The 24,026-nt window shown below is 34.2% G+C and overlaps 3 protein-coding genes across 6 annotated transcripts; 1 reads left to right on the plus strand and 2 right to left on the minus strand.

Annotated features, from left to right (window-relative positions):
- Positions 1 to 260: 260 nt before the first annotated feature.
- Positions 261 to 2,873, minus strand: LOC132192147 (uncharacterized). Of its 2 annotated transcripts, none has more exons than XM_059607394.1 (3): positions 2,792 to 2,873; positions 1,200 to 2,009; positions 261 to 664 (listed from the first exon to the last, which is right to left on the minus strand). In XM_059607394.1, exons 2-3 carry the CDS (start codon positions 1,822 to 1,824, stop codon positions 471 to 473), a joined length of 819 nt encoding a protein of 272 aa, XP_059463377.1. In that variant the 5' UTR covers positions 1,825 to 2,009; positions 2,792 to 2,873; the 3' UTR covers positions 261 to 470. The 2 variants fall into 2 exon arrangements, with proteins under 2 accessions (XP_059463377.1, XP_059463376.1); XM_059607393.1 differs by lacking the exon at positions 2,792 to 2,873 and adding an exon at positions 2,268 to 2,339.
- A 1,050-nt stretch (positions 2,874 to 3,923) lies between these two features.
- On the minus strand, positions 3,924 to 8,241 carry LOC132161697 (metal tolerance protein 4). Its single transcript, XM_059571873.1, has 7 exons — positions 7,778 to 8,241; positions 6,178 to 6,350; positions 5,514 to 5,712; positions 4,839 to 5,017; positions 4,610 to 4,760; positions 4,303 to 4,436; positions 3,924 to 4,214 (listed from the first exon to the last, which is right to left on the minus strand). The coding sequence occupies exons 1-7, from the start codon at positions 7,968 to 7,970 to the stop codon at positions 4,035 to 4,037; spliced, it is 1,209 nt and encodes a 402-aa protein (XP_059427856.1). The 5' UTR covers positions 7,971 to 8,241; the 3' UTR covers positions 3,924 to 4,034.
- A 2,736-nt stretch (positions 8,242 to 10,977) lies between these two features.
- Positions 10,978 to 14,797, plus strand: LOC132192020 (uncharacterized). 3 transcript variants are annotated; one of them, XM_059607198.1, is made up of 2 exons: positions 10,978 to 11,918; positions 14,565 to 14,797. In XM_059607198.1, the coding sequence occupies exon 1, from the start codon at positions 11,330 to 11,332 to the stop codon at positions 11,906 to 11,908; it is 579 nt and encodes a 192-aa protein (XP_059463181.1). In that variant the 5' UTR covers positions 10,978 to 11,329; the 3' UTR covers positions 11,909 to 11,918; positions 14,565 to 14,797. The 3 variants fall into 3 exon arrangements, with proteins under 3 accessions (XP_059463181.1, XP_059463183.1, XP_059463182.1); XM_059607200.1 differs by lacking the exon at positions 14,565 to 14,797 and adding an exon at positions 13,607 to 13,624; XM_059607199.1 differs by lacking the exon at positions 14,565 to 14,797 and adding an exon at positions 13,170 to 13,188.
- The last annotated feature ends 9,229 nt before the right edge of the window (positions 14,798 to 24,026 follow it).

Below are 24,026 nucleotides of genomic sequence, written 5' to 3' on the forward strand. Positions count from 1 at the left end.
TAAAATTATATTTTTAGTCTACAAAATCACAATTTCATATGCACTCTCAAACATACTGGCAAAAAAAGAAATGTACTTCAAAGACTTATAATTTTGCCCGCATTTAAAATGTCTGAATTTTTTTTATGATGTTCCAGAATAAATGTCTACTTTCAAAAGGTGAAAACATTTATTTTGATATTTTAAAAAATTATCCTTATAATTCCAGAAGACAAAACAAGATTCTTATTAAAATTCATGCCCAACTTCTACAATAGAACTAAGGGTATTATAGAAAGTTCATAGATTTTTTGTAAAAATAAAAAATATATCCACAATAAACAGTGAACATAATAAATAAGCAATGGTGTGAATCTGTATTACTAGATCGAATACAAAACTCTTGCATATGATATTTTCACGTTGAAACAGTTTCCATGACATGAAATCAAGTTTGGATTAGGCGAAAATCTGTCAGCAATTCCTTTTGCCTAAGAGAACTTCAAAACAGCAAGATAAAACCCAGGCTCATCTACAAATTCAACCATGTCAAAAGAATGGTCAGCTGTAACTTTCTGTAAAGTCATCTTATCGGGCAATTCAGAAATTATGACATCTGGATGCTGTTGTTGCTGCTGTTTCAAGACTTCCCTTCCTTGGGGATGGCTTATAACCACTCTTGCACCTGTACAAGCAACAGAAAGAACTCAGAACCGCAGGAAGGAAGCAAGATCCATATAAGGATTCTGATATTCCTTTAATATACAGACAGCATTATTCTAAGTACAGCTTCATCATCTTCTCATCATATTTACTACAAAAGCTATTTCATATCAAAACAGAGCAATTTGAAGTAAGGAATTCAAAATACTACAAGCACCGAGTTGAGATTATGAAAGTTAAGCAAGGAATCAGGATATTAAAAGATACAGAATTAATGTTATTTACAGTTAATATTTCATGGTTTAAGGTATTCAACATACCAAACTAATAACACTTGACTGGGTTGATTTAAGATACAATTAGATGGATAGTGAAAATCCAATTACTTTTCACTTTTATTCTTTTTCTTTCCAATGAATAGATCTCTTTACTTGCATCACTTACATGTCTAGGGCAGAAATCCATAATTCAAGAAAGATAGTGTCAACTGAGAATTCTGCTCTGGAAAAAGAAACCATTAAGTTTAATGCCCACAAAAATATCTACTAACAAATCACCTGGCAGACAACGTTTTGCAAGTGCTCCAAAAACCTGGTCAAGCTTGAAAGGCAAAGCAGGCAGAAAATAGAGGAACACCACATCTAGTTGTGCCCACTTCTCTGGTAAACATATAAGTTCGCCTTGCCAACATTTAACCTTGTCATATTTTTCTTTGATGCAAGCTAACAGAAAAAGTGAATCATGGGCGACAAGCAAAAGATTACATGGTGATGTATCAACCAAGCGATCTACAAATCCTTCAGAACCAAGTGAAACCAAAACCTTAGAAGTTTCTTCAATCTTTCCTGCAGAAATAATGCGGTCAATCTTTGTGTTAAGCTCATCTCCAGAAGTGAGATTATCCGAATCAAGAAATGACCAATCTTTTTCAACAAAGTCTTCAAAATTGATTACAGATACTGCTCCCTCATTTGGAGGACTTGTAGCACCAACAGATAACTTATGAGCACGTAAAGAATGATGTGAAATGAATGGCAGTGACAGAGGGCGTGAAAAGGGGCGGTGACCATGATAATGGTGAAAGTAATTCCATAAATTTTGTGGTTGTTCTTGAAGATGTGGTGTGAACAGCCGTCTAGGTGATGGAAGGAGGATAGAAGTAGGTGAAAAAAGAGAATTCATGGAATAAAATCTATGTATTCCCTTTTCTAAGACAGGCAATTTCAGCACTAAGTGCCTATTTGATACTGAGAAATAAACCAAAAGGCGTCACAGCTAATCTTTCAAGGCTCTTCTGTTTAACATACGATCCAACTCTCTTCGAGTTATTCTTGCAGATCAACCAAGTACCTTCTTGATCTATGCCCCTGTCAAGAAAGAGACAATAACGTCAGATGATTAAGTGCCAAGGTGAACAATGATCCTAATCACAATAAAATAACTTTAAAAGTTCAGACCACTGAATCGAAGTGTGGTGGTGATTAAAAAAACCCAAAAAAAAAAAAAAAAAAACAAAACAAAACAAAAGAAAAATAAAATCAAAGAAAGAATTATCAAGTTTTAGAGATTGACATTCTGCAACATTAATTAGGAAAACAATGGCAGTCCATTGCACTAAAACTGACCAAGTGGATGGACTCCCACAATCAACCAAACGCCACTTTTCCAGAACTCCTTTAAGACACCATGTATCTTATCTGCATACCCATATATGGGGAAGACAAAATAAGTTCATTACAGTGAAATTCTACAAACTCATATGGAGTAGCTTAGACCCATTTGATTCTCGTACAACTTGATGGACTAATTCAGTCAAGTTTATCAGTAACAAACAAAAAACTCAAAATTACATTCCCTTTTGCGTGCCTCCGAGTCTGAACAAATTGTTAGTTCACGAAGTGAGACCATTTATGCAACAGATGACACAGAAAAGAAACCCCAAGTTGAAACCCGAAAAGACAAACTTCCATGGAAAACAGTCATAGCTTCATCCCAACAGAGATTCACATGTTATTTATTCATCGAAAAAAAAGGAAAAAGAGATTCACATGTGAGTGAAATCATACGGAACAAGAGATGGGTCACAGCAAGTTAACATCAAAATGCCTCTGAAAGTGTCATAGAGGGAACCAGAAAGAGAAATGCTAACCTTCAACGCAGCGAATTAAGGGCCTCCTGAACTTCGCAAAGCTATTTCCATTTTCCCACACTATCGGTTGATATGAGAGTGACACACACCTCATCGTCACTAAAATGAAGCCCTACTTCTGGGCCCTGGCCCACTTAACAGCTGCTTCTTTCCGGCATTCTTTTTTATTAATGCTAGGTACCGGGGAAATAGGAAAATGTTAAAGGCCCAATTATTTTGCTTAACTTTGGGCAAATTTTTGCCTAATTTTTTAATTTAAGAAAAAATAAAATGAAAAAAATGTGTGAAGCAATTATATTTTTTTTGGTCCTTCTTTTATTTGGTATTTTTCAAAAAAAAAAAAGGTCTCTTTCTTAATAATAATGTCATTTCTTACACATTTTTTTTTTCATTTTTTTTAAAATTAAAAAATAAGGTAAAAGTTGACTCAAAGTTAGGAAAAATAGTTGAGTCTCTATCATCCTCGGAAAAATATCTGATAGAAATCCAGAGTTGCTGACATGGCATAGTCAGTCAACCATGCCATGTCAGCCCATTTATTATTAAATAAAAATCGCAAGATTAATTTTAGGTTACATTAACCCTTTTCTTTTCTTCTCTTCAGCTAGCCGCCTCTCCCTTTCTCCCTCTCGCTCGCTTCCGACCTGCCCAAAAAATCCCCTCCGGCGAAAGGCCAGAAGCCCACATTATCAAAATGAGTTAAAAGTGTGGTGTAACATTTTTCTTTTTAAAAATCTATGAACTTTAACTTGATCGAAAGAAAAATTTATGGTGGATTTCTTGGGAAATCAAAGTTTTTGAGGGCTAAATCTTTCTTGATTTTAACTCCTTATAGCATAATTCAGGCACATGCTTCCTTCAAGAAGAACGTGAAGCATTTGAGTTGTAAAATACTTGGCCCTATCAGTTAGCTATCCTAGTATATCTCATGTTTATATTTTACCAGCTTTGCTAAATAATTTTCACTCCCAAAAGATGAATTGGAATAATGGAGATGAGAAAATCCCGATCTCTTAAATAATATTTTGTATTTTATATTAGAATATTAATTAAATGATTAAATTAATTTTTTTTTATCGGTTTAAGTGTTAGAGATAGATTTTGAATTCAAAAGTTGTCTCATCATTCACTTATTAAGTTTGAAAGTGTACTATGAAGTCTTGACAACATCCATTCAAGAAAGGGTAAATCTCTTGGGCTAAAATTACAAAACATAGCATGATGGAAATTGGAAACTCAAAACTCAAGGCGGGCTGTCTGGGAGCCTGTGAGGAACAGAGTGCTCTGGCTTGTGTTCACACTCAAAATCTAGATGAACAAACGCCCGTTCAACTTCAGGGAGCTCCTCAATCTTTATCTGCAATGATTCTCCAATTGCATGGGCTTCTTTCAATGGCAAATCCTCTGGCAGTTCAATGTCAACCTAATTTTGTGTGGGGAAAACATGAGTTAGTAAAATGGAGGATCCTTAGCTTATTCTTCTTGAACACTTCCGAGATTAGTCAACTAACCTCAACAAAATAAAGAACTCCAATGGTGTATGCACGGACTGTGTCAACACGTTTGATTTGAGGGTGGTGCCTTAGGACAAGGTATGTGAGTTTCTGCAGGACTTCAGGAGGAGCAGATTGTCCAACCAGGGAAACTAAATGAAGAAGAAACCAGCACACACACACATATATGTATATATATGGAAGCATAAGTTGCAAGTAATAACAAACAAGAGAAACTAGTTATATAGTGCAAGGATGAATTGAATTTCCTCACAAAGCAAGGAAAAACAAAGAGAGAGAGAGAGAGAGAGAGAGAGAGGAGAACCTGCATTTTCCTTTACAGTTCCAGTCCAATTTAGAATTGTATATAGTGCAAGGATGATTGCACCAACTGGATCAATCCACCAATAGAATTCATCTCCAAGAACAGCAGCAACCAGACCAACTATATTTGTCACGACATCAAAATAATGATCCTGGAAATCATTGGTACATCAAGCAAGTCAATTTCATAGATAAAAAGTATATAAATTATTATAAGCAGAAAGTTGTACCTTTGCATAAGCGCGGACAATTGTGTTTCCTGAGCTTCTACAGTAAAACCAAAGGGCAAGTTTTACTCCAGTGGCTGTCAGCATGATTGCATACAACCAGACCAATTGCTCTGAAGTCATCTTCTCAGAAGGTTTGTCTATGATCAGTTGTTCTACAGCCTGGACAAGCACTTGGAAGCCTGTATGGGAAGGGCTATAGTGTCATTGTAAATGTAGTCATTAATTAGCTCATGATCTATCTCAAATACCATCTTTTGTACGATCACATTAGAACTTGATCATCAGAATGAAAAAAATAAATAAATAAATTCAAGAGTTAATATACTGACAAAAAGAGAAATTACATTTTGAAAGAACTTGAAACCTCTGTCCAAAGTTATGTATGGAGCATTTCAGCAATGGATAATCATAATGAAAAACATCTCTAAATATTCTTGAATGAGAACTATTAAAGTCACCCTTAAATAAATTTGCCACCAACTGTAAGTAGCTAGCTTTTAGATTGTGAAACATTTTAAATTAATGCTTGATAAGCATATCCAACATAAGGCATAAATAAAATCCAGAGAAGATATATTCACCTTAAATCATGGGCATGAGATTTAGATAGGAACAAAATGGCACACAGTTAGTCAGTGAAGTAAAAGTCAACTCGATCACACAATAACAACATACCAAGAGTGGCCATGACAGCAGCAAAGATGATAATGCCTACTGGTTGCATTCTCAACTTTCCAATTGGATACTTGTAAATATTCATAGTTTTCATTGACAAATGTGTGAACCAAAGTATAGCACCAGCCATCAGATCTAGCAATGAATCTAGTGTTGATGCTGCAATAGCTAAGGATCCACTCTTCGCTGTAGCATATATCTGCAATATTGCAAAATGATCTATTCATTTCAATCATGAGCATGCAAATGTTGTAAGCAAGAAAAAGAGAGGTTATATATACTGCAACAATCAAATCTCATTGAGGCCACAAGTAGATCCTGTTGATTCAAGCCCATCCCCAATCTCAAGGTGACAATTATATATAATAAAATCAAGATCATTTTTGAAATGACCCTATTCTAAATACATTCTATTAAGAATAAATAAGGAAATATTTACTATTGTGTAAAAAAAATGCAGATCAAAATGCTATGTAAAAGAAACGATGGCACTTTTGAATGGAAAAGAAACAAGGACATTTTGGAGGACAGAAAGTGGAAACAACATTTGCTAAACCCCTTGCTACATCAGAATATTATGCAACATGGCAGAAAAAGATGTAATAAAACCTGCTAAATCATCCATTAAAATTTCAGAATTATAGAAAAATGTAAAGGAGATAACCTTGAAAGCAAGCAGAAAAATATTTGCCCAGTTGGAAATTTTGATGGCTCTCTCATGTTGAGCTAGTTGTTTATGATCTTGCACTTTATCGATAACATTGGGTGAGTCTAGAGAGTCAACTTCCTCAAAAGACCTTAGGGTGGCAAACTGCTTTTCATAGTAATCCTTCTCTCCTAAGAAGAAAAGAAAAGAATGAATCATAATAATGACAAGAAAAATTAGAAGAAAGAAACATACCTTCCTTTTGATAAAAGGTAAAATTTTTGTAAATGATTTGGTTGCCACTAATTTAATTTGAAAAGAACTTGTCTGAACCATCTCAATAAGCAAACCACTTAATTGACTGCAACTTTCTGATTGTGACCCCAGAAAGTTAATTTCACATTAATTAAGAAGATGAATGGTCTATATTGAGTGAATAGATTATAAAGATGTTTATAAATTATCCACATTAAGTGTCACAATATTGATTCTTTACTAGATGAGAATGAGCTTTATAAGTGATTTTAGGGAGTTTCAATTATAACCTGACTAATCATTTCGGAGTAATAACGAAGATTTGTTTAACACTTTTCGTGAGTCATTACAATGAATATATAAAAACAACATAGTAACAATATGTACTTAGGGCTAATGCACCGCATGGCATGTGCCCTGACAAAGACTGTACATCGGATATTTGAGTAGAGAAGATTGTAAATACCCCAGAAAGTTAGTCCCACACGGAAGATAAATTTCCCACATTGAGTGGGTTGATTATAAAAATATTCATAAGTCCTAACAGTCAGTTTGAGATTGCGTTAATAAAATAGTTTAAAAAGCAATTTTTGTACCTAAAAAGCTATATATGCCAAACAAAAAGTTAGTTTGTTTCGTAAAAATTCCAAAATAATTCGTTAACTTTTTTATTCTAAAAATTGTCAAAACACATTTATAAAAAAAAAAATAAAAATAAATAAAAAGCTTTAAAAAAACTTTTTTTTAAAACACTTTAAAACTTCTTTTTTTTTTTAATGCAATTTTAGATATATGAGGGATATTTTTGTCTTTTCACTTTTTGATGAGACAAAAATACATTCCAATATAACTAATTGGATATTATCTGGTAGTCTGGTTCATAGGATCCTAATTCACTTTAAAGAGAGATTTGATTGTATCTTAACTAACTAATACTTTTAAAGTGATTATGCTAATTAATTACGTACGTATAGCTTGTGCGAGTCGATCGTTACACTTACATTATAAAACTTAAGTACTTCCAACTTTCTTTCATATAGGGACAAGAATAATTAATTCACACATGAAATTAAGAAGTACTATACGAAGATTTTGACCAAACATATTGACAACAATTTTTAATTATCTTTTCCCCTGACGCTGTTTATATATAGCACTTGTTGTTTAACTTCAATCCCAACCTCTCCAGGTAATAGCCATGTGCAACAGACATTTATGTAAGACATAGTTCAGTATGTTTCTCAGCTTCTAAAAGTACAAAGAAATTAGTGGGGCTGCCGGTGCTGGAATAATATTAGAAACAATGAAAGATATATATAAATAAACTTGGAGAATAAAGTTGATGAACGATTCATAGGTATACCTTTTACCAACCCAGTGGTTTTAGAAAGATCCAAACAAAAAGGGACCTCAGGATCGAGCCCAGAGCGAAGCTTGTCAGGCAATTTGGAGAAGAAATCACGTCTGAGATTTCTCAGGCTGCCATTCTGGCTGGGCTTTTCACCTTCACTACTTGCCAACAATGGCGTTCTTACGTGCTCCAAACCACCTTCCATTCACTCACCAATAACACTTGGATTATGTTTTATGATTCTAACAAACAATTAATTAATTAACCTCAAACAAACATGCATGCCCACGCACCAATCTAACAACCAAAACTACGACAATATATATATCACTCAGGAATCAGAAACAGCAGAAAACGAATATTTCTAAAACCAAACTTCAGAAATCTGAGAACAAACCAAATGAAACAACATGATCGAAGAATATATGAGCGTACGTCAACTTGTATGCCTAATAAAATTGAACAGACATAGCTGATATATATGATAAGCTGAAGCAGTGCTGCATGCTTTTTTCTTCTTCTTATTTTATTAATTTTATGCATGAAAAATATTTATTGAAATGATTTATTTTATTCTGATCACATGCAAGCTTGGTGTTTTCGTTCCTTCAAAAAACCAGCCAAAGGGATTTGTGAGAGATTGTCTTTTTGAGTGAGCGACGAGATAGCAAAATTTGGACATGTTGAGGAGGAGGCGTCACCATACACCACCTGTCACTTCGCCGTCGCTCCTACGTGTGTCCGTTGTATTTTTTGGGGGTGTGTTTGGCTGTGATTTGAAAAGATGATTTTTAAAAATAAATATACTCAGTTTTTGTGTGAGTTAAAAATCTGAAACCTTTTTTTTTTTTAATGATAATTAATTATAACCAAACAGACTTTACTAGTTGGCTCGTTTTTCACTGGTTTTAACGCTCTTCAGCTTACATGTCCCGTAGTGGCAGAGAATCTTTTCCAAGGTTGCCATCAATATGTATAAACTGAACAACATGCCACAATAGTTTATTATTATTTGTCTCTTTTTCTATTTTATTTGAGAAGCAAAATGAATTGTATTTTATATATATATATATATAACTATACTCTTTCAAATTTTCTAGCTCCACAAAGACATGCAAGGAGCAAAATTGCTGATATTTATAACCCTTGCATTAAGCATCCCACCATAATCTTTCTCAGCAGTCTAACATGTTTGGGATTGGTAATTAATTCCTCGTTGCTTTTGCCCCTATTCAATTAGAAGAAAAAAAAAACCCTAAATTACATTTTTAAGATTGGTTTTTGTTTTTTAGCAAGATTAACAAACAACTCAAGTTAATTACTAAGCATATAAAATACTCAAAATTGCTTTCACATTTATGTTATGTATGTCACAATCAAAAAGCTAAAATCACCTTCTAAAAAGCATTATCAAATGAGCTGTTGTCCAACTACTGAATATTACCATTTTCTTAATCAACTCATGTGTTCATCATACTGAGAATTCTCTTACACCTACCAAGCTGTCTCTTTCTCAAACACCCACATAGCAAATCCTGTACATCACAACATTAGGATTAATGCAAGAAACACTCAATTTTTTTTTAAAAAAAAATTCAAATGAGGGAAAGGGAAAGTGAAAGGGAATTGAAGAAGGGAAATACGAAGATATTACAAAGGTTGATTGTTTCTACTATTAATCCGAACATAAGGCATAAAGTAACAATTCGTGGGAATGCTACCAAAAATCCTATTGGCAACGGCCCGTTTCGTAAGCTAATGTGCTCTATTATTAGCATTCTGAGATACTTTCAAAGCAGTCTAGAAGTGAAAGCTTTGAAGTTACATAAAAATGTCTTCAATGATAGGATTAAAATTCCAATCAGAAAAACAATATTTTGTGTTGTTGATTGCCGAGATAATATTAAGAGAATCATCACCTTCAAACAAAAAAGGATTGCATCAAAAAAATGCAGCTCCACTAACTGCCAAAAGGCAGCATGCATGCGCTTCACCGGTATGCCAAAAACACTTGGACCAACGCATATATAATAGGTCCATCTTGTGGGCTTGAATCCAAAATCCTGGAGCCTGCCAAGCTCATCCAGTGCTAAATGCCACGGCCCATTTCATCAACACTTCCATCCAAAATCTGGTGTTTAATGAAAGAAGTAAGAGCATTCTTAATGGAGGAGTTAAAATTTTATGCAAAATGATTTCTCAAAACACACTTTATCTAATTTAGCTAATGAATTTTTAAAGGTCTCCTACATCCGATTAGCTATATTTTTATCTATATCATTTAAATATTATTAAAAGTCAGAAAAGTTTTGGGAAAAAGAGAACATGTAAGAGGAAAAATTAGAAAAGTTTTAGAAAAAAGAGAACATGCGAGAAAAAAAGTAGGAAAATATTTGAGAAAAAGAGAAAATATGTAAGAAATAATAAAAAATAAAATGGTTCTCTTGAAAAGTGCTGTTACATTTAACCTTTTTTTTTTAGCTCTTCCAATCAAATATCTATTTTACATTTTTTTTGACTAATCCAATGCAGGGTTTTTTAAACATTTGAAGAGTCATTTTAGATAAAAGTAACATTTGACTATTCCATTAAAAATGCTCTAAATACTACATTTAAGTAGTTTTACCATTTCATTAGTAAGAAAATCATTTACAAGGAAATCAAGCAAAGTACATTAATACTAATTAGAGCATCAGTTCGACTCTTTGCAATGAAAAATTATTCACAAACTTAAATAATATTAATTGCATTAAGGTACTACTAAGAGCTTCTTTTGACTTAAAGAGTATAGTCACGCTCAAATAAAATAATGACAATTAATGTCCCCTCAATTATGCTAAGGAAATATCATACAGCATCATGTTTACAACTTCAATAGAAAACGGCTACCACCTCGCAAAGTGGGCCGCTACCAACCTTGTGTTTGGTAGCATTCTCAATTCCTCTTTTATCTTTATCTTTCATTAAAATTAATAGTGGGAAGGATCCCCTGAGTAACCTTTCCCTTTTGTTTGTATTTGTTTTGAAAAAAAAAAAAAAAAAAAAAAAGAGAGTGGGGGGTGGCTAAAAGGAGGAAGTTTTAATCTTAGCCGCAGATTTATTTTATTTTATCTTTATAAGTATCTCAGCCGTAGATTTAAAATAACAGGAAATGTACTGTATTCTTCTGCAACATGTAAGCTGAATCCCTAGCAAAAAGGGGTCATCTAGATTCTAGATCGATCAATCTTTCGGGATTGTCATGGCAGTAATCCGGCGGTGACGGAAAGGAGATTTGGAGGGGAAGAAGGGGCGTTAGAATGAAGAGAGTGAGTGAGTGAGAGCGGGTTTTCTTTATCCCTCGTTTGCTCATTTGCAACCGAAAATGAAGGTGACCAAAATTCGATCACACTCCTTAACTCATTTTCACGTCCCATTTACCTGCAACCAAACACCCCCTTATTTTACTCCGAACCTTCGTCCAATTGAATATAACTCAGGTCATACACCCTCGGAACTTCAACGAGAAAATACTCCCACTTTCTCGCACTTTCCCACCCACCAAACACCGCTCCCCATTTCCCCATGGCCACCCCACAGCTCTTCTCCTCCTTCAAATACTCGGACAGCCTTACCGTCTTGAGCATCTCGTTCTGCACCGCGATAGTCTGCGAGGCCATTTCATGGCTACTCATCTACCGCACCACCTCCTACAAGTCCCTCCGGTCCTCCATCGACAAGGCCGCCAAGAAGTTGGAGACCATGAAGACCGAGTCCTCCTCCGCTAAGCTCGCCAAGAAGTCCAAAACTAAGAAGATCGACCGAGTCGAGAGCAGCCTCAAGGAGTCGAGCCGCGACCTCTCGCTCTTCAAGTTCAAGTCCGGCGCCGTGGTCGCGCTCGTCCTCTTCGTCGTCTTCGGCCTCCTCAACTCGCTCTTCGAAGGCAAGGTCGTGGCCAAATTGCCGTTCAAGCCCTTCGGGATCGTCATGAAGATGAGCCACAGAGGCCTGCAAGGCGACGATCCGACCGATTGCTCCATGGCGTTCCTCTACTTCCTCTGCTCTATCAGCATCCGCACCAATCTGCAGAAGTTTCTAGGGTTTGCTCCGCCACGAGGCGCCGGCGCCGGCCTCTTCCCCATGCCCGATCCCAAAACCAATTGATCTTGATCTGGTTCAACGCTAAACGCTACTCTTCCGTTTTTGTTTTTTTCAATTTAGGTTATGGTTTTTGTTTTTTTAGATCATATGGAACTGACTTTATTCTAATTTCGAGATTTAAAAACATAATTTGATTGATTCTCTAAGGAGAAGTAGGATCAGTGATCGAGATGAATTCTTGAATTGGTTGGGCTTTTGTCTGAAATGATTATTGTCTCAGATTTTCCATTTCCTAATCTAGTTTTTAGCTATTGATTTGATTTTAATTTGGTAAATCTGGAAATGTAGTGTCTTAAGCTGGATTACTGCTGTTTCATTATAATATAATGCGGTGGCTGTTGAGACAGAGTGACCTAGGGTTCCTGGATGTCTATACATTTGATTTATGATAATCGCACTAACGTGAGTTTCAAAGCTGTTTGTTGCAGAAACTATTTAACATTATTCAGTTAAGAATCTAGCCATACTCAAATTATTGAAATAAGTTTCCTTTTTTTGTTCCTCTTAAAATGTTTGGCTTTTGTTATCTCATTATAATATTATTAATCATTGATTGCTGAGGTTAAGTGGCCGTTCTCAAGACTTACTTAAGCAGGACCAGTACTGGGTAATGACCTCTTTAAATGTAGAAAGATGAGGAAGACCTGAAGTTTTAAGACTTGACGCTCATACTGATTGTGAAATATTTTTCAAAGTCCATTTTCTTAACATGGTTTCAACCCCCCTTATATTTAAGATAGAGAATTGATACATACCATACCACTATTCCATTATGGCAATGTGGCATTGCCAATCCATTATTGGATTTTCGTTTTCTTTTAACATAGGTTGATCTAAGAGTAGATTGACAATGTTAAGTTAGCATAGTGGGATAGTGATGTGTTATATAACATTACTCTTTAAGATATTATCTTTAATGTAATTTTGCACTCATTGAGCATCCTATTTTATAGTAGTTTGAAATGAGTAATGTTGTTCTTTGCACCTTTTTATCACACACATTTCATACTGGCTAATGTGGCTTCTCATGTTAGCCACTTAAAAAAAAAAAAAAAAGGCACTTAAAACACGTCACGTCAACTGGTGTAAAATGAGTGTGATAAATGGGTGTGAAAAGTAACATTACTCGTTTAAAATTGTTAGGGAGATATTGGATTGTTGCCTTTGCTCATGGATGCTGTTGCATAGTGATTTCTGCAGACAAATTATTCATATATTCAGGAAATGATATTATCGATATGTGTTTATTGACTTTTGCTGTCAGATGCTGTACTTCAACATTCCTTCCACAAATTAGTCTTGTTTATTGATTTTTGAGGAACCTGAAAGTATTACCGGTGGAAGTTGTGATGTTGAATACCTGTTTTGTTTGCATGCACGGTGTGTTTCAACTCTGCCTAAGTTGGGGTGTGCGTCTGCCATTTTTGAGGTTGCACGTGGATACACATGTGGGGTGTAATACTATGTGTTAATGCAGTCAATTTAGGAATTACTTGTGAAAGTGGAGTATGTGAACAAAGGCATGGTGTCTTCTTAAACATTTCTAAAGAGACTATGTAATTTGAAAGAGAAAGCATCTTAAAGTAAATTGACAAACTTTTCTTTCATTTATTAGTGGTATTATGTAGATATAGATGACATCCATGCTCATCTGATACAATTGGAGTTGCTTTATGAAAAAGGATGTTAATGGAAATGCAGGCTCCTGATCGCGCAAGAGCAACTTTTATTAGCTTATCTAAGAAAGGGAGAGTTATGTCTTTAATTATGTAAAAGGTGTGCTTGTCCTTAAATTAGGGGAGCACTCTTTTTCTTGTTGTGTTCCTTTGTTTTATAATGTTAATTGCTCTTGTTGGTTTTTTCTTTTTTTCTGAGATATATAGAAGAAATCTAGTACTAAGGAGCAAGTTTGTTCTTTATTTTTTGGTTTTTTGGTTTTTCCTACTAAAAGGGCTTGCTTGTTGATGTCTACTCTTTCAAGGTCCTTGAGCATTTTTTTCCCGCATTGTCTGCCATGTGATTTTCGGGTGACATATCGATGTGCAGTTTATAGGTTCTTGATTTTGAGAGTTAACTTTGCTGCCTATTTCTCTTGTCCATTATGCTTTTAGAGGTAGAAGCCTGCACACAAAACACTCATCTTTTGTTTGTTAAACTTCATTTGTTGATTGTACTTGTATCACACTTTATATTCTAAATAAATTAGGAACGCTAAATAGTTTACCATATTTCTCAGGCATTCTTTCGTGCTTGTTTCAATTAATAGCTTAAAATAGTTTTCCTTGGGGACGTTCAGGTGATAATGTGTAATTGTTATGAGACAAACCAAGGATTCTTGGTTTGGAGTTATATTTTGGAGATATATGTTGGCATCCCTCATTAAATTCAGGGTTGGTGAAATGGGTCGGACTTGTCCACTTCTATATGTAGGTCTTTGTTTTTATTTTTTAGTATTATTATAATTTATAGGCAAGATTAAAATTCATTAAAAGAGGGGTGGGTTCCCCAAAATCAAGCCCCAAACAACTAAATATAGGGCTTGAGAAAAACAAAAGCAGATACAGGAAATCGGCCATAAAATGACCCAATACATATATACATTGATTCTTGGATTGAAAGCCAAGAAAAGGGTTATCCTGAATGGATATTTTTGGTGCAGACCACGAGAGTCTACTTGAGATGACACTTGCAACAACAAGAAGATGACAAGAGAGGATGCACTGAGATTTACAAATTTGGAGCCAATGACAAGGAGCTTTTTAGCGATGTCCAATTGGAGGGAAGCCTGACTGATGAAGCAATTGAAGGGCTCTTGTAACAATGGAGACTTTAGGCGACAGAAATTAACAAAAAAGTCATGGATCTGCAGTTTGGGCGTGTGAAGCCCAAGCATGAGGGAAAGGGAGTGTGGGGGGGGTTTAAGCGCGGGGGTGTATTGAAGGTGAATGGCAAATCTGGGTTTAAGAATCCCATATCTGTTATTCAAGGATGGGGTGTAGGGCTCACGAAAGGGTTGGTGGAGCGAAAGAGGAGGCCGGTGAGGGCGGGGGAGGAGGAAGGAGGCAAAGCTCATCCCCATATGCTCACAAAGAAGGCAGTGGGGGCTTTCACTAGGAGAGAATGTTTTCTCACTGAGGAAGAATGAGATCGAGCTTCTCTCAAAATTAGACAGAAAAGCGATACTTCTATACGTGGTTTAGAAGTATGCTATGACCCCATCTATTTCAGGGAAGGCTTTAGTTAAGGGCTTGTATGGGGTTTGCAATTTCAAAAGAATGTGATCTAAAATTAATGATTTTACAATGTGCGATTGGCAAATATATTTTTTAAAACACAATTAAACGTTTGGTAAAATTGTAGTTCAATATTTAAAATTGTAGCTTAGTCTTTAAAATAGTGTTTTTTAAAAAACGCACCTTCTTACCTAGTAAATTTTTCATTATCTTCAAATCGCGATTCTTTAAATGTGGTTTCAAGCAATACATTTTTTGCAATTTGATTTAAAATTGCACTTTTAGTTAGCGAAATCATAGTGTCCAACGCACTCTAAATCCCACTTTTAAGTGGTAACAATATGACTTCCTCCCATTACACTTCCCTTTGTTTGCGTGGGATAAAATGACAAGATCTATATCATGGTATTGTATAGGTGTGTCACTCGCGGTGCAAAACATCTGCTTCCTACTTCTCTGTTAATTTTGGTGCAAAGAGAAGAAACACGTACTGATTAACTCAACATTAAAGACATGGTTTTCAGCTAGCCTAAGCTTGTTTTTCCACTTCTTTTTCTTCCAGGTCATTCTTCTCTATTTGTTCATAGGGAAACAACTAGTTCTCAAAAAAACAAAAAGGGGTGGGGTTGGTGCGGGGGGTCATTCTTCTCTTACCGTTTAGAGTTGAATTATTTGTTCATAGGGAAACAACTAGCAATTGCATGCTAATCTTTGGATGCGGTGAAGAATCCTAGACAACTTCAAAAAAATTTTAGTCTTTATAAAAATATAATTTTTTAAATCATGGCCATGACAGTGAGTCGGTGATGGCTTTTTCACATTCCTAGATGTTGCTTTCTAAAGAAATGCCTTAAAGATTGAGAAAGAAATTGCTAACCTACAAAGATGATAATTGATGAATTTTATTCCATGAAAGACTGTCACAGAGCATAATTCGAAGGAGATTCTGAGTTCTTTTTTGAATTCTTTTTAAGTGTATATAACAAATCCTAAATCTTTTTGTATTCGAAATGGAAGTTTTTTTTAAAGATTACTTTATAGACATGCAGCTTTTGAATACAATTATGACTTATGACTTCAATGAAATTAAATTTAAAACTTGTCTAGTTTTATTTTACATAAATGCACACACACATAAATAGTGGCAGAGACAGGATTTTGGTTAAGAGAGGTCAAGATATTTATTTATGAATAAAATAAAATAAAATAAAATAAAAACTAAAGTTAACAAAAATTGATTTAAAATATTAAATAAATAAACTAAAGTCCAACCAATTAGCATATTCTTTGAACTATGCCATGTTTTTTCAAATTTTGTTTGTAGAATTATGATTAATTGGTTGACAATCTACTTTATGTAGATATGCTATTCGGATTTGGTCTCTATTAGTAAGATAGCAATCAAGTTTTTTATTTCTTAAGCAATTATCTACTTATAACGATATAGGGAAAAACACTAGCCCTATTTGTACTATTACCCCAAAATGACTAGTCAATTTTGAAAATTTTCATATAATTTCTTAAAAAGCCTAGTTTCACCTAGTAACTAGACAATGTGTGACTTAACACTTATAACTATCTTTATAAACCATAAACTCTATGTAGGATATTCCTCATTTTCAATATTGGACCGGGGTGTTACAAACTCCCCTTCTTAAGCTCATGATGTCCTCGTCAATGCCACGTCATGCAATGCTCTAGTACTATGTGGTTTAGAGTTATTAGGTGGCTTTGATACCATTTGTGACGACCTAAGGAAAAGTGTTTTCACATCTGTGTTAAAAATGGTGTCCAAAACTTCAATTGATTGTATGGTCTCTTGATAAATATTGTTTATTCTCTTATTATTATTTATAGAACAATGGGCATATACATTTATATTCTTACATGGCATATATGTGTAATTGTGTATTATCTGATTATATCTATGTGAGATTTCTAAGATGCATTGTATTTGAGTTATAGTGTGAGTAAGGAAATTATCACACAAAAGATCATAGTCAAAGGTCATTGCAGCTTATAAAATTATTGTTTGTTGGAACTGGGAACTCCATCTATATTATAACATATCGAACATCAATGACCTATTTTGGTTAGGAGAAGCAGGATGGCTTCAAGTTGATATGTTGGGGGTATTGGCAAGGTAATGCTATACACTGAATGTACCACGTGAGTCATCATTCATTTATAAATCATGTCATAAAGAATGATGTATGTGTGCGACAACTTATAGCATTTATTCTAAATCTTGAGGAAGTTCATGAACTCAGATGTGGAGTATAGGATCGTGGGAACACTTGCTTCAAGGAGGAGTCCAAATCCTCTGTCAGATAACAAAGCGACAAGGAGTATTTCTCTTGTTTTAGATTTAATGAGAAATATTATCCTAAAACTAAGGCTTAAGTGTTTTTAGTAGGTACATTGAAAACTTTTATATGTACAAGATGAGATGCATTCTCAAAAGGTACATAAATATAATCATGAATTTAAATCACTAACTCAAGGAAAAGAGGTAGTGAATAAAGTGATTCTAGGAGGGGTAACATACAATAATTGGTTAAATAAAAATACTTATTAGAGTACAGTCATAATTATTTACTGAAATTAATTGTGATTAAATAGAGTCATGTGACATGGTCACAAACCTATTAGAGTTATATATATATATATTTTTTTTTTTCCTTTGGACCCTCTTTGAGATTTATTAATCCAAGTGGCTAAATGGAGAGAATTGGGCTTAAGAACTTAAATAGAGCTTTGGGCTCAGAATTTATTTCCTACAATTTTAGGGAATTACATAGAGCTTTAAGCTTATAATTTAATTCTTGCAGGTTTAAGAATTAAAAGAGTATTAGGCTTAGGGATTTAATTCTTAAGAGGCTTGGACATAAGCATTAGGCTCAATAGAATTAAATTTAAAGACCTAAGTTAAGTCAAAGGAGCATTGAACTTTAGGATAAAACCTAAGCCCAAGTTAGAAGACATGTGGGAGTGGGCTAGGGTTAAAATCCTAGCTGTAGGTGCATGGAGAGAATATTTTCTCCCCATGGTAGGTCATGCAGTGGCAAGGAGAGTAATATTCTCCCATTGGCTGTATGCTACATGGATTGGGATTTCTAATCCTAGTCTTACATGGTATTCTCCCATATTTCTTTCAAGATCCCATTATTATAAATAAAGGTGTCATAGTTAAGCAAAAGACACACAACTCTCTTGCTAAAGAGTAATACACGGCTAAGAGAGCTTTCCTCTCTAGTTTTTGCTTCTATTTTTTTTTTTCTCTTGTCCTTAAGAAAAAAAAAATTGTGAGACCACATTGTTTGAAGATTTTGAAGTTTATCAAGAGCTTCAAGAACACCATGATGTTTTTTAAGAACACGAAGAACGTGAAGATGGTGAAGAACAAGATATGATGAGCATCAATTCCTCCTACGAGTTTGTTGACATGCTTGAACGTGGATTGCATAGTCCTACTCCTTTTGAAGAACGGTTACACAGTCCTACGCCCCAATTGTAACACCCTCAAAATTTGGTTGGTTAATTCCACCTATCTTGGTAAGGTTACTGACAATTCTTCTAGCCCAGTTAATTGGTAACTGACTGAGGGAAGTGTCCATCAATAGTTTAGAGTAAATATAAGCGGAAGGTGAAAATATAAGATTTGAGATTACTACAACCATAAGGTACACAAGTGTTGTCATCAATCATAAGCTCGGAGCTTCCAACCAAAATAAGATCTACCAAAAAAACCTGGTACTACTAATTATTCGCTTGGCATCTTCATCCTAGTAAATTGACATACACTCAAAATTGCCAACTTGCTAAACCACAATATACTGCGTAAGTCTATGAGTAAGTAAACTTCACAGTTGAGTATGAAATGAGCGTATGAGTTATGGTTTATATACTGGAATAATAAACATGAGTTTTCACAAATGTAATAGGTGTTGTCTTTATTAGTATACCATAAAAATATAGTTTTGGTTTTGGAGATGTATGGCATAATTCTAGGAACAATCACCAGTATTCTGAATGCAAGAAGATAATGCATTATGCAAATCGTAGCTATCTTGTATGGTCTACTCGAGATATTATCAATTCCCCGCAGGGTTGGCGATGTCCTGTGGGACCTGTAATACAATACCAATACCTCGAATATTGCACACTACTATCCACAATACTAGCACTCCGACTAAGTCCGACCTCGAGTAGCCCACACTATTAATGATGTACGCCCTATAGTACCCACAAATTAACCATGGTTGTGCCGGTCACGAATAACTATTGGATTCAAGACTCATATAAACACACACATTTGACCTTAAAATCAAACTCATATAGTAAGCCATGATCATTATGCAGCACATGCCAGTGTACAATGTCTCACGGTGCATCTCATTAACCATTTAGTTAAATATGTACCCAATTCCATTAAAAGTAAATAAATAGGCTCATAACATACGTGTGCTTAATCAGCTGTTGTATCACACATTTTTATTGAAAGTAGTCGTAAGCATTTACTTATCTCGTCCGCTCACTCAAATCCTCAGACATCTCGAACTCCCGTTATTGCGAAATGCAGTCTAACATTACTCATAGCACTTAAAGAACCTATTTTAAACACATAAAATCCTAGTTGGGGGCTAAGATTGCTAAAACATTATAAAACTCTAATTACCCACTCTGGACACTATCCAAACGTTCTTGCTTGAGATTGAACGTTCAGACTTGAGGTTGAACATGCGGTCAGAGTATAGCGAACATTCGGTCAGAATACCAAAATGTAACAAATCTCATCCATGGCTCCTAATAGGTAAATAAAAACATGCTAACCCACAACGACATAGTAATCTAAGAAAATGAGAGTTGATTTATAACATTTGAAAACCTTTTTGCTTTTAAGGAAAATAATTGTACAAACTCATCATGGCATATTAGAAACTCGTAAGAAGTATGAAAATCATAAGAACAACATGAAAACCAACTTAATGCAGAGGGGTTTACCACTTTACCTTGAAGATGACAAACAACTTCAAAATCTCCTCCTTCTCTCTTTAGAATCTCTTTCTCACTCTAAGATGCTGGTTGTTGCCTGCTAGGGTGTAAGGGTGAGAGGTGAAATCTGAGAGTTGAAGGAGATCTTATTTAAAAGAGGAGGGTTAGGTGTGGATAAGAATGAGAGGGTAGATAATAGGTTAAAATTGATTTTCAGACTAGCTTCGAATGTTCGGTACTATGTTTTGAACATTCGGTGTACTATTACCCAATGGTTATAGGGTTGCAGGTCGAACGTTCGTGTGGTCCATGGTCAAATGTTTGGTGCTAAGGTTTTGGTCGAACGTTCGATCATAGTTAAAAAGTTGAAGATTTGATTGTTTTTCAATAAAAAGCTTTTAAACAATCTTAGGGAATGGTTGCATTATAAAAGTGATTAATATCTAAGAAAATGCATTTCGGGTTTTAAATACTCGGGGTATCACACAAATGCCTAGGATAGGCCGAAGCTACATGTAAGTAACGCTAACTTATATGTTTTGTTTAAATCTTGCCATGTTTCTCTTGAAGACTCAAGGTCTTGAGGATTATTTTTATTTCCACTACGTAAAATAAAATTTTTGAATTTTACGCAATCGATCGTAGCAATCTGCAATATTACCCCAAAAGAATTAGTCAATTTTGGAGCTTCCCTATAATTCCTTATAAAGTTCAGTTTCTTCTACTAACTAGGATAGGCCGAAGCTACATGTAAGTAACGCTAACTTATATATTTTGTTTAAATTTTGCCATGTTTCTCTTGAAGACTCAAGGTCTTGAGGATTATTTTTATTTCCGCTACGTAAAATAATTTTTTTGAATTTTACGCAATCGATCCTAGCAATCTGCAATATTATTCCAAAAGAATTAGTCAATTTTGGAGCTTCCCTATAATTCCTTATAAAGTTCAGTTTCATCTACTAACTAGGCAATGTGGGACTTAACAACACTTATAACTATATTTATAAACTACCCACTCTATGTGGGTTATTCCTCATCTTCCTAATATAGGACCAGGGTGTTACACTACTCGACATGAGTTCGTTTAGAATTAACTGGAGCTTAATAGAATCATTATGGTTCTCCATAATTTCAGGTAACTATAATTATATATTTCATACAATTAAAATATATAATAAAAACTATATATATTCATAAACAATTAATTTAATTGAGCAATCAAAATATAACAGCTTAATCAATATCAAATATTAATTACGCACCTGAAATGTTTTAAGAAAGAAAAATTCTCAAAAAGCAATTGATCTGAATTGTTGAATGCATATTTTGAGAAAATGACGTCAAATAGTTGACATCGTTGTTCACATCCTTTGTTGTATGTCTTGTATCATGGGTTCAAAAACAAAATCTAACATCCATTTTCTTCAATACAATGTGAATTTACGTCTTTACCATAGAAACAACATCAATCAGCTGACATCATTCATTGAAACGATGTCAATTTTGATGTCATTTAAATTTAAACGACTTAAACTGATTTACATTGTTTCAACTTAAATGATGTGAATCAAAATTATATTAAAAAAAAAAAAATTGGTTGTTGATATTTTCTCAACAACCAAGCAGCAAACAAATTAACCCCTCAAAAGTTGTCAATCACCCTTGGGATCCATGCGTTTGTGAGTACATGCGTTGGAACGCATGAGATACACTTGCCTATTGTTAGTGGTAGATTAGAGCTGAGAAGGCAGCGGCGAAAATTTGGGAGGCCAGAGAAGACGGTGGATGGGTGTGTCTAAGGTGTGTTTATCCTTGGAGGAATATATGTGTGATACATTGAGTTTATGGAAAAGGGTAAATGTGGGAAGCGTGATAAATGGAAATGGTAAATGTCAAAGCAATTAATAACCAAAGAGCTGTTGTAATATTTGTTACAAACATTCATTTTTTAGTCACTTGAAAATATTTTATCATTTGATATTATCTTCATGAGTTTTTATGAGAAATAAAAATCATCTTTAACCATTTTGGTTTATAACCGTTTGTATTTATTACTTGGTTATGAGATATAACTTTTATGACCGTTTCTATTTATTACTTGGTTATGAGTTAAATAAAAATTAGTTTTAATTGATTTTTATAGTTTTGAATGTTAGTCTTTAACAACTTTTATTATAGTTTGACCATTTGATTATTAACAAATGTTTTACCCTTTTTTGGTGTTATGTCATTAACCCATTGATTTCCTTACCGTTTTATAACCGTTTAGAGTTAATATGTTTTATTGCATTTTATAACAAGTTTTATGCTTGGGAGGTTTTTTTAACGTTTTGACCGTTTGTTCATTAGATTTCTTTTATGACATACTTTCCAGCACTTGTATATATAGATATACTAATACATTGAAGGAAAGAACATATATGAGAGATAGAAGAAAAAAAACACTTCTTTTCTATCTAAGGCTAAGGCCATATAGTGTGTTGCAAAACACTTGTTTTATGGCATAAAGCCATATGCTATATTATTGGTTTTTTTTTTTCTACAAATAATATTCTGAAGTCCATCACCAACTTTGATAATTGGGTTGTTCTATTACTCTTCGTTATTTGGAAGTGCGTCCTTAACGAAGGTAGACGCTATAGTCTAATCCTGGGAGGTTGCGTGTTAAAGGATCCGATCGCACCGAGTTATACACTCCGGGAGGCACGAATCAACCTTTAAGGACAACGCTTTTGCGTGATTCTATAGCACATTGTGAGATCTTTCCATACTCTACTTTTCATCTCTTGTATTTCATTTATTTTATTGTTAATTTTTATATTGCAATGATTTTATATCAATGAGAATTTGTGCACCATCCAAAATTATTTCCAACAATCTTAAAGGTTGATTATGATGGTTGCACAAATATTTTGATTAGTATCATAACAATAGTATTTAAACTTATGAGAAGTCAAATACTATAAAAGTTTGTGGTATACAATTCACATACGAGAATGATGAAATCAATTCTTGGGTGGAAAGATTTTGTTGTGAAAAATTCTGATAATTGATTTGTTTATCAGAAAAAGAGCTTAATCTCATGTGTAGGTATTGAAAGTGAAAATATTTTAATTGAAAGAGTTTTTGATTATTTGAACTCAAATTTATGTTAATTTAATTTGTTTGTCAAATAATCTTTTATTATTGGGTTACTATTCTTACAATAAATAGAGTTAAGACTTTTTATGGATTTGTAGAACTTAGCATTTTCTTTGTTATGTTGTGCTAAGCTTGGCTGGAAAACATCCATGTAGATTAATAATAATAACAATGAGTAGTTTCTCATGGTGTGATGGAGAAAAATACATAGGCATTGCTAAATGTGTGCAGAGAATACAACTTTGCTAAAGATTTTTGCAGGTAAGCACATTGTAAGAGGAAAAAATGTGGTGCGGGTATTGAGTCGATCGGTTCTCACAACACCTAGTTGGTGTGTAGTGGCGACAATCTATTTTGGAGAATATTGAGTAAAATCGTTGGCTCCACTGTGAGTTCGTAAATTATGATTCATAGATCTTGATTTATATTTTTCAAGACACGATATACAATTTCATTTATTAAAAGAAAAAAATCAAGTGATGAAGGTACTACTTGATTGAATTAAAATTTATATTATATGAATATTGTAATCTGATAAGTGATGAACCTCTGGTTATTACTCTATTTCAAAATTGAAATAGCATCTAGCATTTTTATTAGCAATGGCATGCTAGATTAGCATAAATACATTAAGTTATTTGGTAATTCCTCATCTATATCATTCAGTTTTTTTAATTTTCCTGACATGATGGTTCAGAATAAAATATATGTGATTATTGGTGTTCCTTTATATTGATGCTCATTTGATATAT

This window comes from Corylus avellana, chromosome ca9, assembly GCF_901000735.1.
Source record: "Corylus avellana chromosome ca9, CavTom2PMs-1.0".
NCBI lineage: Eukaryota > Viridiplantae > Streptophyta > Magnoliopsida > Fagales > Betulaceae > Corylus > Corylus avellana.